Source organism: Mus caroli, chromosome 7 (genome assembly GCF_900094665.2).
Source record: "Mus caroli chromosome 7, CAROLI_EIJ_v1.1, whole genome shotgun sequence".
Taxonomy (NCBI): Eukaryota; Metazoa; Chordata; class Mammalia; order Rodentia; family Muridae; genus Mus; species Mus caroli.
Window position 1 is genome coordinate 142,686,732 of NC_034576.1, and position 19,272 is coordinate 142,706,003.

At 39.8% G+C, this 19,272-nt stretch overlaps 1 protein-coding gene across 1 annotated transcript; it reads left to right on the forward strand.

Annotated features, from left to right (window-relative positions):
* The first annotated feature begins 13,323 nt into the window (after window positions 1-13,323).
* On the forward strand, window positions 13,324-14,280 carry LOC110298607 (olfactory receptor 13A1-like). Its single transcript, XM_021167948.1, has one exon. It carries the CDS (start codon window positions 13,324-13,326, stop codon window positions 14,278-14,280), a length of 957 nt encoding a protein of 318 aa, XP_021023607.1.
* The last annotated feature ends 4,992 nt before the right edge of the window (window positions 14,281-19,272 follow it).

Below are 19,272 nucleotides of genomic sequence, written 5' to 3' on the forward strand. Positions count from 1 at the left end.
TTATTAGTAATTTGGGGATAAAATATGTTGTAAGCTATACTATTGAAGAGATACAGGAAATAAAATGTAACCAAAGAAAATGAAGTGTCAGGAGATGGGTGTAGAACAAAGTTGGGAAGTGCTGAGCACCACTGGATTCAGAAAGTGAAACACACTACAGTGACTAATATGCCATGGATGTGCTCAGTCATGAAGGAAAGTAGCCTTTTATTTTGGGCAGTGTGAGATACAAAGCAAAGAATATTTTCAGATAAGTAACACTGCAAATAATTGCTACAAAGATGTTTATAGATAGGGATAGAGTGTGGACACATAGAGACTCATGAAGAAAACTACAGAAAAGATTAATGGGTAATGTCTCATGAACATCTATGTCCATTTCCATGTAGGTTATTTTGCTGAAGGACTGGGGAGAGACATAGAAAATTTGGACTAGGCTCCAAAGTCCAGTGATTTAAAGGCACACATTCTCTACTCCTTGGGTGATAGAGGAAGAAACTGGAAATGTTGGAAATGGAAAGAAGCCAGAAATTATTAAAGAGCTAAAGAAATTTGGAACATATTATAAAGTTGGGAAAATTATAGCTGCGAACTTTGAGAATTACTTGGATGAGATAAGTAAAAAGAATGTAGAATATCAGCCTTGACTCAATAGGATGGTTTCTCAGAAAACTAGGAATTGATCTACCTCAAGATTCAGCTATATCACACCTGGTCACTTACCCAAAGGACATTCCACCATACCACAAGGACACTTGCTCAGTTATGTTCCTAGAAGCCTTACGCATTATAGCTAGTAACTAGAAACAAGCTAGATGTCTATCAGCCAAAGAATGGATTTAAAAAAAAATGTGTTACGCAATGGACTATTAGCCAGCTGTTGAGAATGATATATGACATCATGAAATTTGCAGGCAAATGGAACTAAAAAAAGATCATCCTGAGGGAAGTAACCCAGACTCAGAAAGACAGACATGAGATGTGGATATTACCTGTAAAGCAAAGGATAATCATGCTATAATCCACAGACCCAGAGAAGCTAAGAAAGAAAGAGGGCTCAAAGGGGTATGCATGAATCTCACTATAAAGGAGAAACAGAATAGACATCATGGGTAGAGAGGGAGGAGTCTGGATAGGAAGGTGAGGATATGAACAAGAGGGATCAGGTGTACGGTATGTGGGAAGAGATAAATGGAATCTGGGGACACCTCTGGGATGAATCAGAAACCTAATGTAATACAAACTCCCAGAAATCTAGCAATGGGGGATGCAGAGCTTGAACAAGCCATCTCATGTAAGCAGGAAATAACTCCAGTAAAGTGATTGGGACACCATCTGAGCCACAAAACTTTAACCTACAATTTTTTCCTGCCTACAATATGTATGGGGGATAAAGATTGCACAGAAACTGGGGGAGTGGCCAACTAATGACTGGTCCAGATTGAGACCCAAGACATGAGAAGGAGCTACACTTGACACTGCCTAAAGGACCTGGACCAGATACTGTACAGCCCAGAGACCTAGGATAGAACCAAACAGGACTGGCAAAAAATGGAAAAAAGAAAGGAAAGGAAAGGAAAGGAAAGGAAAGGAAAGGAAAGGAAAGGAAAGGAAAGGAAAGGAAAGGAAAGGAAAGGAAAGGAAAGGAAAGGAAAGGAAAGGAAAGGAAAGGAAAGAAGGAAAGGAAAAAAAGAAAAGAAAAGAAAAGAAAAGTCTGTGAAATTTTTTTTTTAATTAGCATCTGACCCAAATGTTATCAGAGAGGTTTCACCCAGCCACTGATGAAAACAGATGCAGAAATACACAGACAAACATCAGGTGGAACTCAGGAAGTCCTGTGAAAGAGAGGGAAAAAGGATTGTATGATCCAGAGAGGTCAAAGACACCAAAAGAAAACCCACAGAATCGAATAACTAGGGCTCGAGGTGGCTCACAGAGGCTGAACTAGCATCCAGGGAGCCTACATGGGACTAACCTATGCCCTCTATACATATGTTACAATTATGTTGCTTAGTCTTCTTGTGGGACTCCTAACATTGGGAGCAGGAGATGCCTCTGAGCCTGTTGCTTGATTTGGGGACCTTTTCCTGCTACAGGATTGTGTCTCCTAGCCTTAATAAGAGAGGAGAGGTCTAGTCTTACTACAATTTGATATGTCTTGGCTGGATGATATCCATGGTAGGCCGGCGCTTTTCTGAAAAGAACTAAGAAAGAGTAAATGGGAGATGTAAGATGAGGTAGAGGAACTGGTAAAAGAGAAGGGGAGGAACTGCAGTCAAGATGTAAAAAAAAATATGAGAAAACAAATAAGATATAAGTAGACAGAAAAGGAATTTAAAATAGCACAGAAGAGTACGAAGAAACTGGGAGAAGGTACCACTATTCTAACAGAATTAATGTTAAATTTCCCAGGAGTGTTAACAGAGATCAATTCCCCTAGACTGGCCTCACTCTTTCACCAATTGTTCAACTCTAGAGCTCAGCCTCGCCTATGAGGGTAACGCTGTTCCTGATCTTGAGAAAAGCTAGAGCAAACATTAAACCAACACAGAGACACGGGAATTTTGGTCCGCTACAACTCATCTGGGATCATTACATTATTTCCTGTCATTAAGTCAGACACCAAAGATCATTGTCTGATTTAGGACTGACTTAAAGGAAGGAAATAAGTATGTGAAAACTATCTGACTATGACAAACTCTTACATGTTGCTCTGCCTATTAGATTCAGGAAAAAATGTATGTAATAACTTAGACCTGAGGGATGCTGGTTTTCTCCACCGCTGGTGCCTGTGATCCATCTTATATTTGCCTTTGAATGGACAGACCCCAAGTCATGATTCTGTTGACCTGGACTTAACTATCAGAGGGCTATAAGAACCGCCCCCCACACCCTGATAAAGCTTTTAGTTAGACTTACCTGAGTATGTCCAAGGGCACCTGAATGTCACATTCTTGCAGTATGTGGATGATGTCATCTTAGCTTCACACACCCTGAAAGAGTGCCAGAAAGCCACAAAGTAACTACTTGAAACTTCAGCCACTGGGCTACCACATGCCTGTTTAAGTGGCTCTATTGTGTTCCAGTAATATAAGTTTCCTGAAATATTTCTTGATAGACGGTGGCAGCAGGACCTTTTCTTCAAGCAATATTTGTTACCTGCCAATGTAGATATTCACAGAATATTTTAAGCTCATCTTGACTGCTTAATTTTGTCAGAGGTGAACAGCTCTTTGGTTTCTGTAAGCGTGTAGAGTTATTCAAGGACTTCTTTTGTTTTTCACTTTTAAAAGTCATTGCTTCACCTGGATCTGGGCCATGTCTCTGATTTTGGCTAGAGACTATGACCCTACTAACAGCTTCAGTAAAATTGAATAATCATAGTCTAAACTGAGTCTGGTTCTTTTCCCAGTGGTTTTGAATACCACAACACTGAGCTATGCCTTGTGACATGTTTAACATTACATAAAACATGGTATAGCAAACACCGTAAATTTAATCAGTATCTCTTTACAGATTAATCTATAGAGATGAATGGAAAATAGATGGGTGAGTTGATAAGATAGATAGGTAGATAGACAGACAGAGAGAGAGAGAGAGAGACAGAGACAGAGACAGAGACAGAGACAGAGACAGAGACAGAGACAGAGACAGAGAGAGAGATCCCTCTTTGCAGGGCATTAGAAGAAAAATATCAACATGATGAGGTTAAACACATGCAAGAAAACACAAGGAATAAATTATTCCAAACTTGTAAATCAAAAGAGGGGGAAACATTATAAAAAATACATGGAATGAAAATCACCACTCATAAATAATTGTCAATGTCTCAGTTCTCCAATAAAATGACACAGGCTAAGAGATTATATTTGAAAATAGAATTCATCCTTCTTCTGTATCCATGAAACAAACCTCAATATCAAAGATAGCAATCACTTCAGATTAAAAGGATGGGAAAATATTACCAAGAAAATATACCAAAGAAGCAATTAGACCTGTGAAAGAGTACTAATATCTAAAATATATAAAGAACACAAAAAATATACCATTAAAAACTAAGGTACAGAACTAAACACAGAATTCTCAAAATATGAAATCCAAATGGCTGGTAAACACTTAAAGAAATGTTCGACATCCTTAGTCATCAGGAAAATGTAAATCAAATAACATTCAGTTTCATTTTACTCCACTCAGAAAGACAAAGGTCAACAAAACTAATGACAAGTCATGCTGGTGAGGATGTGGGGTAAGGAGAGCCATCATCCATGCCTGGTGAGAGTGGAAATTTAGATAGCCAGTAGAGAAATCAATGTGACAACTCCATGGGAAGATAGTAATTGATAGAACTCAAGGTCCAGCTTATCCTTTGGGTGGATAACAGAGACACTTGTTAATCCATGTTCATTGCTGCTCTATTCATAAATCCCAGTTGTATCACACTAGATGTCTGTCAGTGGATGAATTGATTAAAAAAAAAAAAAAGGCTCTCACCACAGGTGCCTGGAAGTCAGTCTTCCACTAGCAGCCTTTGGATGAAGATATAGAACTCTCAGCTCTGCCTGTGCCATTCCTGCCTGGGTACTGCCATGCTCCCACCTTGATGATAATGGACTGAACCTCTGAACCTGTAAGCCAGCCCCAATTAAATGTTGTTTTTATAAGACTTGCCTTGGTCATGGTGTCTGTTCACAGCAGTAAATCCCTGACAAAGACAACCACTAACTCTTTTCAGGTGTTAAAAATATGAAATCTGTAACAGAAATTAAGTGCCACCCCAGCTAAAAACAGTTCAGTCTACAATAGTGAACTGATTGAATGATGAACTGTTGCAACAGTGTCACAAAACTTTTGGGAGAAACCAACCACTATCTTATTGGATATAAGACCTACTCTATGAAATGAAACCCATTCATGGCACTGTTCATGTGCCCAAGAACCTTTAACTAAATAGGCCATGGACCAAGGAGAGCACAGTTCTGCTGAATGTAAGTAGCAACAAAATGACTCCTAAGGGCATTTTGCTATTTTGCCACATTGTTTCATTTAGGCATCATCAAAGAAGCTTTCTCCTGCAGTACATGGGAACAAACAGAATCCTGCAACTGGACAATGTGCAAATAGTGAGACACCTTGGAATTCTCATGGTAATTCTTCCTCACTAATAGAGAATCAACAAGAATATAAACCCTACTTACTGGTAGACCCCATGACCAGCAGTAAATTGTGGAAAACATCAACTCAATAGTATTTTAGTAGATTTTATCTCTCCTCTTTCTTTGGTTGACTCTTCTCTGACTGGTCTTTTACTTGCATATTATGGCTTCTGGGGTTTTATGGATTTGGGTTGCTTTTTCTAAAGACAGAGAGGAAGAAATGTCATGGAGTTGTATGGATAAGAAGGATTCAGGAGAAGTTTGGAAAAGGGAAACAGAAATTAGAATACATTGTGAAAGAATATTGTTCAATTAAAAGTTTAACTTAAATTGGTTAATGTGGTTTTTTTTTAGAAAGGATTGCTGACACATAAAATATTAATTAACATTATTTTTGAAAACTTGTTGAGATTATACTTTGATTTGAAATTTTGTACTGTCCCCTTCTCCCTGGGAACCCTAACATATGTCCCTGCCTGATTCCTAAATATATATATATTCCTAAATATAATCTGTTATGTCTGTAAAATGTTATCTACATGTATAGTCTCAGGTCCAAATGAATGTTTTAAATGATTAGAAAGGTAACAAGCAGAATAGAAATTCTGACAGAACATTAATTCATAAAAATATACAGACAGGATTAAGTGTAAAGAGAGGAAGGAGAGATATGTAGATACAGCATACTTTTAAAAACACAGACCATATGTTTAAAATAGAGATGAAGTACTCTCAGAAGAATATAGAGGAGTCAATTTGTACCATGGTGATACCTTCCATACAGGGTATGAAACATCAAAGACATTCTGAGACATGTGTGAGAGGGTTGGCAGAGGGAGGTGCAGAGGGGTAACTACTCCTGCCCACTGTATGAAACTCCCCTGACCACACTCCTCCACACCAGTCTACAGGGAGCTTGAGTCATGTAGCCATGAGTCCCCTTTAATTGATCCTAAGAGCTTTCTCCTTGAGTTTCTATCCCAGGAGGCACCAAGAAAAGCAACTGGCCCTGGTCTCAGAAATGACAGGTATTTCTAAGGACCAATGATCTGTCCTCAAGTGAAAACAGAGCTTCAGAGGGATACTAAAGACTTGCTGCTTGAAGGAAAGGACAGTCTGTGCTCAGTACAGTGTGCACTTTGTGGAAGCCATCTGTCATCTGAAGTCACTGTGACAGGGAAAGGTGAGCGAAAAGACAATTTCCATTTATGTGACTCTTCTAGCTAACAATGAAGCTACAAAGCAGAAGTCTCATTATAAAAGTAATATTTTTCCCCATTGATTGGATGTCAGCATGGAGGGACATCAACTCGTGATTTCAATGAGTCTTAACTCCTGGGTCAAAGAGCAGAAAATAATAGAAATATTTGATCTTCTACTCCACTGTATAAACAACAAAATATCTAGCTTTTAGTCAGGATCAGGTTTTCATGTCTGATATTTTTGCCTTATGTTCATAAAGTGCCTCACTCATTCCCCACCCATAGTGCTCACACTAGTTTTGAAATGAAACCAGCCTATTTAGAAGAGTCTAAGTTATATACAGATGACTAGATAGGATCTAAACATTGTCCTGTCTTGCCTGAGCATCTAGAGAAGATGATGAGAATGTGCCAGAGAAGAGAATCCTTTACCCCATTGTTCAGTGTCGCTGTTGAGTTACAGAAAATGACCTTCACTGTCCATGAAGTTAAAACACCAGCAAGTCCTGATGGTGTTAGTCTTGCCCTGTCTGCTGCAGATCAGGGATAGCATGACTGGGAGTCACCTAAAGAAACAATTACAGATGTCTATATTAATATCAAGAAAATGGCCAGACAAACAGAGGGGCTGTGATAACAGGGCTGGGGGTGTAGATGCTTGCTTTGTCCTTTTGTTCTTGCCAGACTGTGGCATCTGCAGACACTCCAGTTCCTGACTGTGGAGAGGAGCCTCAGCTGCTCAGCTCCTGGCTGAGGCTCAGATTCTGTAGATTTTCAGGTCAGCCTTGCTGATATCTGCCTTACAGGTAACCATAAAAGGCTGTTGTGAATTTGTTCCCACAACCCCCCCCCCCCACCTGAATACTAGGTTCTTACACGTCTTCATAGGAAGAAATGGGTACACTAGCAATCAAAACTAAGTTCACAAATTGCTGAATGGGACTATGGATAAAGGGCTCAAGTACATGCAGATCATCAGACAGTTTCACAGTATGCATGGGTGAGCAATTATAAAACTTTTAATTTTTTTCCTCTACATAGCATTATCACATCTTAGTAAGATGATATTACGTGTCTCAGCTAGACTTTTAGGAATGAGAGGCATCTAAATAATGCTTGCTAAACACAGAATGTATGAAGAAAATAAGTATTGATTTGTGGTTTTTTATAAGTGCTATTCTACTCTCTGTCATGCATTCAAACTAACCCAAAACTGCCTTAGTCGGTTGGATATAACAGTTTATGACATGCCTCTGGTGACCAATGCAGGCAAAATGGCAGTCACTGACCACCAAAGTGAGTGTTTTTCCTACCACGTTTATCTGTAGTTTCTCTTCTGTGATAGGACAAATACTGGGGCTACTCCATGATACTGTGTAGCAGCTGCCTGGTTTGATCCTGACTAGAAGCAGCAGCTGGAATGACTAGGGTAAGTACCCAGGGTGATATTAGTACTTTTCCAAAGAAGCCAACACATATTCTGTAGGAAGCTGAGATTCTAGGAATGTTGTGTGCAATAATCCAGCCTTTGTCATTAAACAGACTAACAGTCATGATCTCTTCTAATCTCCTTCCCACTGTTTGTTCTTCAAGAGCAACACCCCTCTCCAGTTTGCTAGTTCATCTCAATGTGGACTTGGGAATACTCTAATCTAGCACCAGTCTGATTTCACTAGTTATTCGTGTCCTAGGTGCCTTCAGTGTTCACAAACCAAAGCCCTGCATGTTATCTCAGTCTCTTCCATGGGTCCTTATTCATCAAGACACTGCAGGATCTTAGAGGTTCTCTCTAGAGTGTCAAAGCTTTGTCATTGAACAATCTCTTTATCCCTTTACTGAAAGATCCTGTTTATCACACTTCAGACATCCATCGTAATTGTTCTATTCTTGTTTCCCTAAGTGCAGTAGACTGAGGTCAAACATTTTACTGATTGTAGTTGATATAGATTTGATCAGAAATGTTGGCACACCTGCTGTGGATTCATTGATATTTTCTTGGGTTCCTTCAAACCTGTTTGGTGCTGGGCACATACTCACATTCCATCTCTCACTGTGGTAGAGTGAATGCATAAGTGTAGGTGTAGCCATGAATATATAGAGTGACAAAGGCATTGTATGTTGGCATTCACAAGAGAGTCTCCATGTGACCTCTCCAGTAATGATGCAATTTCATAGATGCCACACTCTCCCTTTCTCATTGGTGTTGCCCCCATTCAGTGAAAGAGTTATGTATCCCATGAACCTTAATACAGCTTACATTTGCTCTAACACTAAACAGCTTTGAAAATGAATATGAAAGCTTTTATTAAAGGAAACTTAGCAAGTGAGGCAATCTACCTTTATAATTTTCAAGGTACACTTTAAAAAAAGAGGTTTCCATATGTTTAAATATCTAATGTCTTTTACACAATGCTACCTTCAGGTAGCACAGTTCTATGAAGATGCAGGACATTTTCAGGATCCCAGAATTCTTCTACACATTCTTGGTCATGTCACAATAACCTGCAGGTGACACAGACATATATATTGTGTTATAGATCACGTTTTCTGAGCATTTCCCATGACATGAAAGCATATAACTTCATTATGAAGAGTTATATTTCACATCTTAATCTGTTTATAATTTTCTATTCTGGATAAATCTTTTTAAAAATGGTATATGAATAAATATGACATGAATGCTGTCAATCAATGTTACTATTTGGAAAAACAAGATAGTACTGTGATGATGATATTTCAAAATGTTAACACATATTCTAGGCAAATATTTATGATATGGTTACTTTTTCATCTCTGACTTTTCTAGTTTTGTGCTTCTCTCTTCTAGTTATTTGTAAATATGTAAAAGATGACTGTGGGGTGTCTTCGCTCCACTATGCAGAGCCCTGGAACTTTTCTTCTTACTAATGTATTTGGTTCTCATTGTCCTCTGTCCTTTAGCATGTCTTCAAGTCTATTAATCATTATCCTACTAAGATTTAGTTTTCTAATTTCCACATGTGAGAGATAAATGTGGTATCTCTTTCTGTTCCTGGCTTGTATTTCTTCACACATTATTCTCCATACCCGTCCATTTTCCATTTCTTGTAGGGTATCATGTTATTCTGGTTGAATAACATTCCATTGTGCATGAATACTACCTTTTCCTCATTCCCGCATATCCTGAAAAATAACTAGACCTAGGGTCGATCTTGCAACACTCTCCTAGTCTTGTTAACAGTTCCAGGTATGAGTTCCATCTAGAGAAATGGGTTTTAAATTCAATGAGAAAGTGTTTGCTTATCCCATAACATCCATGTCACTGTCCAATCAGTGGCCATGTGTTGCCAAGCCTGTGGTTGTTGCTATAGCTCATAGTGTTCAGAACTGGGTGAGATTGGTGATTTTTTTTCTCCTGAAGAAGTATGCACAACATCTTTCAGAACTGTGAAATCAAGCAAGTAGTGGTGAAGCTTGCATGTCTGTACCTACTTGATTTCTCTATATTGATTGTCCAAGTAAGATCCTCTGGCAATAGAATCTTACCATCACATTTTGGGTATAACTAAGAGGAACAGCAAGAGCTTGTAATGTCTGAGAGTCAACAGTATATAGAAATTAACACCTCTTCAAGTGTTAATCTATTACTGATACAAGAGGTTTATTTAGTAGCATGTGGTGTCTAGCCCAGCTGTTGACCCCCATTAAGGAGTAATCCCATTTGAATATTTTTATATTTGTATATGTGTATATTCAGGAAGGTTCTATTGCAGCAGATATCCATAGAGATTTTTCAAAAGGTCTCAGTGTTACATGACCTTCTGCATAATATCTCTTCCTCCCTCTGGCTAATCCTCCACATTATTTCATTTGTCTTATTTAATAATGTCCTTCCCATCTCTGAAACATTATATGTCATCTCCCCTTCTATCTCCACATGTTGTCTTACTAGATGCTATCCTCTGTGAGTATTCCAAAAGTAGCACACATATCTAAAGCTTAAAAGGTAATATCTACATGTGAGAGAAAGCAGGGAATGTTTCTTTTTCTGGGTCAGGACCACTTCAGCATGATTGCTTCCAACTGCACTCATTTTCCTAAATCTTCATAATTGTATTTGTCTTAACAGTTGACTCTATTGAGCTTCCTGTAGAGTTCCCATCCCCTTCAGGGCCTTCAATCTTTCCTCCAACTCGTCCATAAGGGTCCCTCAACCTCTGTCCAGTGTTTAGGTGTGAGTATCTACATCTGTTTTAGTCATCTTCTTGGTAGAGCCTCTTGGAGGACATTCATGCTAGGCTCCTGTCTCTAAAAATAAGAGAGTGCTTGCAAACCTAACCCAGAAACACATCAAAAACATGATCCAGCATGATCAAGTAGGTTTCATCCCAGAGATTCAGGGATGGTTTAATATATGAAAATCATCAACATAATTCTACATATAAACAAATTGAAAGAAAAAACACATATGATCATCACATTACATGTTGAAAAGGCCTTTTGACAAAAATCTAACACCCATTCATGTCACATGACTTAGAGAGATCAGGGATACAAGACACATACCTATACATAATAAAAGCAGTATACAGCAAGCCAGTAGCCAACATTAAATTAAATGGAGAGAAACTTATAACAATCCCACTAAAATCAGGAATAAGGCAACTCTGCCGACTCTCTCCCCATCTATTCGATAAAATACTTGAAGTACTTGCTAAGAGAAAAAAAAAAAAGATCAAGAAGAAATACAAAACAGAAAGGAAGAAGTCGAAGAGAACTCATACAGCTGATAAACTCCTTCAGTAAAGTGGCTGGATACAAAATTAACTCAAAAAAAATTTAGTAGCCTTCCATTATATAAAAGATGAAGAGACCATGAAATAAATTAGGGAAATAGCTTTCTTTCTTTCTTTCTTTCTTTCTTTCTTTCTTTCTTTCTTTCTTTCTTTCTTTCTTTCTTTTTTTCTTTCTTCCTTCCTTCCTTCCTTTCTTCCTTTCTTTCTTCCTTTCTTTCTTCCTTCCTTCCCTCCTTCCTTCCATCCTTCCTTCCTTCCATTCTTTCTTTCTTTCTATTAAACATTCCCCCAGTCCCACCTCACAGAGACCCTCCTGCCAGTTTTTACAATAGCAATAGTAATATAAAATAGCCTCACCTAACTCTAACAAAGCAAGTGATAGTATAATTCTTCTATGAGTAATCAACAGGTTTGACCATGAGCATTAGTCAAAAAGGTTTTGTTTTTCTTTTCTCTAGTGTGTACTTCTTTACTCCTTTTAGAAAAATTATGTATCCATAAGTTTATGGAGATAAGTCTGGCTCCTCAATCACCTGATGGATTCCATTTCTCCGTCATTGCTTTTTAGAGGTGTCATTTATAAATCTGTTATTTCTCCTCTTGTTATATGTGCTATTGGTAACAAAAATCAATCAAAAGTAAAAATTAGTGGATTTCAATTATTCTTTAATTTTTGTCTTTACCTCGGCCTGAGGTGTTCTTAATCAGTGCTTTCCTGGGAAGGTGCTGAGTGTCACTCATAGACTATCAGGACTATCAAGAGTATAGTCCAAAATCCAGGTGGACGACATTATACTAGCTAATATGCCATGGATGTGCTCAGTCATGAAGGAAAATATCCTTTTATCTTGGGCACTGAAAGAGCTGCAAAGCAAATACTATTTCCAGAAAATTGACACTGCAAATAATAGCCACAAAAATGTTTACATATAGGGTAGAGTATGTATACATAGGGACACAGGAAACCCTTATTAAAGGTGAATGGGTGATGTCAGATGAGACTTCTGTATCAAGGAATAGAATGTGGTTTGCTGAAGGACTGGAGAGAGACAGAGAATTTGAACTAGGGCCCAAAAGCTAATGATCTAAAAGTGCACATTCTATACTTCTTGAGTGATAAAGGAGAAAACTGGAAATGATGAAATGATGAAAACGAAAAGATGCCATAAATTATGAAAAACTTAAAGAAATTGGGAATACTTTACAATCCTGGGAAAACAATGCTTGCAAGCTTAGAGGGTAAGTTGATCGAGAGGGGTGAGAGGATGTGGAAGAAAATATTTGTCATATAGTACAGGAAGCTACTGAGGATCTTCAATGAGGCTAAAGGTAAAAGATGGCTCAGAGGGTTGAGCTGAGCTCTATAAATTCAACATCTTAAACCACTGGGGAGGCGGTGACAAGTTTCTGTGCATGCCAGTGAAACCACACAGGAACATCTGTAGACTGTGGCAATGATTTCACTTCTGGGTGTGTTCACTTTGATATCACTGTGGTTTGTTGAGAAAGAAAAGAAAGAGAAATACAATCTCTCTTTAGGCTGAGGTTTTTGAGAAATGCTCTCTGGGGTAAGTGCGTTGAGTTTTGTCAGGATAGTTTCATCCACAGGAGAAGTCATATATCACAGTAAATTGAAACAGAAGATACATGTCTCCATAGCCAAAGACACAATAATTATCAAGTTTCAGTGGGTAGAAGAGAAATAATTTTCCCAATATTAGAGAAAAAAAGTGACTTAGCATCAATAGGCCAGGTATGAAGGACATTGTAAGAGTCATCTCAGTGTGTGTTCCTTCAAAGTTGACATTGCATGGAGAATACCAGCTGTTGGAGAAAGGGCTGCTCTTTCCAGCACTGTCAGGGGAGCATAATGCTTTCATGTGCTGTAGTAGAAAAGCACAGGCAGGTACTGAGCTAGGAATGCTAAACTCATTTCACATGTACAAAAGGATGGGAGAGGAACAGATATCTTTGTTGATCCAAACTTACAGGGAGAGATTCCTAGTTGAAAATTCAACTGTAAACAAAATACCAACAAGTATGGTAAGAAAATAGGGGATGAGAGTATTCCAAGATGCAAATACATTTACTCTGTCCCTTTCTGACAGCAGAAAACTGTGAGATGATCACGTTTCAAAATCAGACTTTGGCATAAAAAATATAATATTTTCTCAGAAGCCAATCCACACATCTATGAACTGGATACTCCACACAACAATGGTCAGTCTCAACCAGACAGTAGTGACAGAGTTTGTGCTGCAAGGGTTCTCAGAGCACCCTAGTCTAAGACTGTTTCTGACAGGCTGCTTCCTGTCCCTGTACACAGTGGCTTTAATGGGCAACATGGTGATCATTGCTTTGGTCACCTCCAGCACTGGGCTTCACACTCCCATGTACTTTTTCCTGTGCAACTTAGCAACCATGGATATTATGTGCACCTCCTCTGTGCTGCCCAAGGCACTTGTTGGTCTACTGTCTGAAGAAAATACCATCTCCTTCAAAGGATGCATGGCCCAGCTCTTTTTTCTTGTTTGGTCAGGATCCTCTGAGCTGCTGCTGCTCACAGTTATGGCCTATGACCGCTATGTGGCCATCTGCTGTCCCCTCCACTACAGCTCTAGAATGAGCCCACACCTGTGTGGGGCTCTGGCCATGGGTGTATGGTCCATCTGTGCTGTGAATTCATCTGTACACACTGGTCTGATGACACAGCTGTCATTCTGTGGCCCCAAGGTCATCACCCACTTCTTCTGTGAGATTCCCACACTCCTCCTGCTCTCCTGTAGTCCAACATATGTAAATACCCTTATGACTCTTGTGGCAGATGCCTTTTTTGGAGGCATCAATTTTGTGCTTACCTTACTATCCTATGGCTGCGTCATTGCCAGCATCCTGCGCATGCGTTCTGCTGAGGGCAAGAGGAAGGCCTTTTCTACCTGCTCATCCCACCTCATTGTGGTCTCAGTGTACTATTCGTCTGTGTTTTGTGCCTATATCAATCCTGGTTCCAGCTACAGCCCAGAAAGAAGCAAATTTACCTCAGTTTTGTACTCAGTCCTGAGCCCAACCCTCAACCCCCTCATCTATACACTGAGGAACAAGGATGTCATGCTTGCCCTGAGAAGACTCTTGCCCTCTTTCTCAAATTAAGTAGCAATATGTAGGCTATTCTCCAGGCCTGTATGGTTCCTAAAATCCTCTTCTAAGGGAAGCCTCATGGAGCTGGTGTGTCCCTATTGTTGCTTTAGAAAACCTCTGTCTGATGAGAAAACTGGACAATTCTACTCACTGTAACTTCTTTGAGTCACTGTAAATAAAAACACCAGCTTCATATCCTGATAAGAATAAATCATTTCAAAAGTAAAGTTTATTTAAATAGGGAGTCCATGTTCCTAGGCTGAAAAATATTCAGTGGATGACATAGGTGACAGTCAAAAAATAACCTTTAATCCAGTGCCACCCTCTGAATACCACAGAGCCTTTGTTAAGAACCACAGCTAATGATTCTAGATTTCATAAGTATACTTGAGGGGCCAGTATGGCATCAATATCTTGGGAAGAATAAAGAATAGAGAAACTCGGACTTGTAATTTCACAGCTCCCTGCTGTGCTGTGGACATCAAAGCCAGTGAAACTGGTTTGAGGAGGGATGCAACCAGTGTAACAGAGATGAAGTTTATTATTCAACACTTAACTCACACATGTGATTCCAGCTAATTTATGACAATGAAAATAATCAAAAGCACAGGAAAGATTAATTACTTCCAACAAAGAGTTTTGTGGAAGCTAGATGAATGTCTACACAGAAAAGTCAAACTCCTCCTTCATATGTAAATAAAAATCAACAAAGAATGGATCATAGACAAGTTTTCCCTATTACATATTTTAATCATATTCTTTCTCTTCCCACAAATCTCCCCTCATCCTACCTAACCATCCAACCACTCTATCAATCTATCATTCTCTGTCTGTCTAGCTCCATCCCTGTCTCTCTTTGTCTCTGTTTCTCTCTCTTTCTCCCTCTCCCTCTCCCACTCTCTCTCCCTTTGCCTCTTCCTCTCTCTCTCTCCCTCTCCCTGTCTCTTTCCTTCCCCCCCTCTCTCTCTGTCTCTGCAAAGATAGAATCCATTTTGTGTTGACCAACCACTTATGGCTAAAACACTGTGATAACAGAAAGAAAGAGGTGGAGGGCAAGGAGGGAGAAGTGCACCTGTGCCCACTGCTGAGATATTGGTGAGAAGACAACACAGTGGAGAAAGGACAGGATCTGTAACAGCTGATGCTGAGATGCAGCATCCATTTCAGACTATGCCCATTCTTCATCAGCCTACTGCCTTATTCTTCCTAAATGCTAAACCACAACAGAAGTTGTGATGTAAATCATATATGGCACAGTAATTCATCCTTGTGACCCAAATTCCTTTTCCAAATATTGATTATGTCCCATGGTTCCATGTAGCAGAATTTTTCCCCAATTATTTTAAATATTAATAAAATAAGAAGCCTTTGATTGGACAGGAATAAGGGAGTTGGAATGAAGAGTTGCAGGACAGGGCAGGGACAGGAAGAAGGGAAGGAAGAAGTAGAGAAATGGAGGAAGAGAAAGATGATCCAGATTCAGCGTGGCTTTAAATATCCACAGTTAGCTATGAATATCTTATAAGGGATGGATAATTACAGGACAATTTGTCTTATCTAGGTGGGCAGCTTGTATCATTATCAATTGGCTCTGAAATTATTGTGTGGGCATCTTGTGAATTGGAAATTTAATGATATATAAATCTGACTGATTAATTATAATCTTCTAGAGTTTTGATTTCTGAGTTAAGGGGATTTGTGACAACGAGCTGCAGGGGTTAGATGGCTGAAAAGGAATGAGCAGCTCTGAGGCAGGTGAACCAGAGCTAGGAATAAAGCCAACTGGGGTTAGGCAAGAGGCGGAGAGACGGTGGGCAGAGAGTATCTGAGTATAGATAGTCTGGGATGGTGACGATTTTTAGTATTTCCTGCAACAGTTCCAGAAGCTTCAATCCATGGCCACTTGACTTTTTGGGCCTATATTGCAGCAGGGCCTCGTGAGGATGGGCTTATGTAGTAGGGAAGCTTCCTCACACCATGGCAGCCCAGAACACATAGAAGCAGGGGACTTAGAAAGGGAGGCTTTCCCTCAAATATATGGGCAAAGGGGAAAGATTCCTGAACAGAACACCAGTGGCTTTGGCTGTAAGATTGAGAATCAACAAATAGGACCTCATAAAACTGCAAAGCTTCTGTAAGGCAAAATACACTGTCGATAAGACCAAAAGGCCACCAACAGATTGGGAGACGATCTTTATCACTTCTAAATCAGATAGGGGACTAATATTCAGTATATATAAAGAACTCAAGAAGAATGACCTCAGAAAATCAAATAACCCCATGAAAAATGGGGTACAGAACTAAACAAAGAATTCTCACCTGAGGAATATCGGATGACTGAGAAACACCTGAAAAAAATGTTCAGCATCCTTAATCATCAGGGAAATCCAAATCAAAACAACCCCAAGATTCCACCTCTCACCAGTCAGAATAGCTAAGATAAAAAATTCAGCTGACAGCAGATGCTGTTGAGGATGTGAAGAAAGAGGAACACTCCTCCATTGCTGGTGGAATTGCAAGCTGGTACAACCACTCTGGAAATCAGTTTGGCCATTTCTCAGAAAATTGGATATATTACTACCTGAAGGTCCAGCAAGAACACTCCTGGGCATATTCCCAGAAGATGTCTCAACTTGTAATGAGGACACATGCTCCACTATATTCAGAGAAGCCTTATTTATAATAGCCAGAAGCTGGAAATAACCCAGATGTCCCTCAACAGAGGAATGGATACAGAAAATGTGGTATATTTACACAATGGAGTACTACTCAGCTATTAAAAACAATGAATTTATGAAATTCTTAGGCAAATGGATGGATCTGAAGTATATCATCCTGAGTGAGGTAACCCACTTACAAAGAACACCCATGATAACATGCACTGATAAGTGATATTATCCAGAAACTTAGACTACATCTTGCAAAACACATGAAACTCAAGAAGGAAGAACGAAGTGCAGATACTTCATTCCTTCGTAGAATGGGGAACAAAATACCCTTGGAAGGAGTTACAGAGACAAAGTTTGGAGCTGAGATGTAAGAAAGGACTATCAAGTGACTGCCCCACTCGGGGATTCATCCCATATACAACCACCAAACACAGACACTATTGCATATGCCAGCAAGATTTTGCTGACAGGACCCTGATATAGCTATCTCTTGTGAGGCTCTGCCAGTGCCTGACAAATACAGAAGTGGATGCTCACAGTCATCTATTGAATGGAACACAGGCCCCCTAAAGAAGGAGCTAGAGAAAATACCCAAGGAGCTAAAGGTGTCTGCAACCCTATAGAAGGATCAACAATATGAACTAACCAGTACCCCTCCAGAACTGTGTCTCTAGTTGCATATGTAGTAGAGGAGGGCCTAGTCATCCATCAATAGGAAGAGAGGCCCTTGGTGTTGCGAAGATCATATGCCCCAGTAGAGGGGAGTGCCAGGGCCGGGAAACAAAGTGGGTGGGTTGGAGAGCAGGGAAGGGAGAGGGTATAAGGGACTCTCAAGATACCATTTGAAATGTAAATGAAGAAAATATCTAATAAAAAAATGAAATAAAGGGGCTTGCATGATGGCTCAGAGGTTAAGAGCAAAGACTGCTCTTCCGAAGGTCCGGAGTTCAAATCCCAGCAACCACATGGTGGCTCACAACCATCCATAATGAAATCTGACACCCTCTTCTGGTGTGTCTGAAGACAACTACAGTGTACTTACATATAATAAATAAATTTTTAAAAATTAAATAAAAAAGGAGGCTTTCTCCTTTTCCATTTAGCTCATGATTTCTAGTGCCCTAGGATCGTGTTACCCACATAGAGAGTGGATCCCTGCTTCAGAGATTCCTTTCTGGAAACACTCTCACTGGCATGGACAGAAGCGACCCTCAGGGATCTCCTAGGTGATTTTTAATTCAGTTATGGTAACAATAATGAGTAACATCTGTGAATCATTTCGTTTTTTTCACATTGTTTGCTTCATCTTTAAGCCATGTTCTGTGTACTTCTTCTGTTATTTGTCTCATGACTGTAACTTATAAAACAACTGATAATCAGCTAAACACTTAGTATACAAATAGTCACATACACATCTACATGCATACATCTCATAAATACATTATTTAGGAATTCCAATCATAGTGATGTAATGGCTAAAGAAACTCTTATTTTTGCTAGGCATCCATCTTGGTACCTAATAGTCATTTGTCTCTGACTCACTTCCTGGGAGAAAAGTTCCCAGTAACTCTAACTCCTTTTGTCCCACTCAGAAACGTACAGCTTCTTCAACTATACCATGGCCAGAAGCCATCAATTGAGAAAAGCTACACTTCAGCATCTGTATCACAATTTTTAAGAGTTCTCATTAATGCCTTCCTTTTTAGGCTCTTCCTTTGGGGAGGGTGTCTGGGGTAGGGTAGGTATTGTCATGTAAGACTTCTGTGTCCCTCTTCCTCACTTGCGCATCTTTAGTTATCAATATCGCTGCCAAAGTAGCTTCCATGTTCCTTATACTTATCTGGAGCTTGGGTCATGAGTGTCTGTTGTAGGAGGCTGACCTGCAGCCTAGATGAACTGGGTATTCCTGGAAGGCATGCTGGGGCTGAAAGAGGAACTAGATGGCAAGAAAAGAATGATGAGGCCAAGACGAATTTTCTCTGATCAAGGCCTGTGAGTTTACTAAGAGACTGTGTTTGTAAGGGGGAAGGTCCATTCCCCCCACCCCACCCTGGCCAGTCTCCATCCTTGGTGCTTTGTCACCATGACACCATGCCATCAGCAGTTGACCGCCAGGCTGTTGCTTATTCAGGAATGTCTCAGGAAGACAGGTTCAGCCTCTCGGCAGGTAGCAGAATCTCAGGGCAGTTGACATTTCAAAAGAAGCCAGCCAAGAGGGAAAGCTGCACTGCAGGTGGCCCCACCTCAGTGGTGACAATGTCTGTATCAGCCCCCTTCAGGCTGGGGGGGGTGGCAATCCCCCCCATTATAAAATAAAAGTAGCTGTACCAAGACA

Excerpts from the sequence above, each read along its gene's own strand:
- LOC110298607 (XM_021167948.1), top strand. The coding sequence starts at position 13,324 with ATGAACTGGATACTCCACACAACAATGGTCAGTCTCAACCAGACAGTA.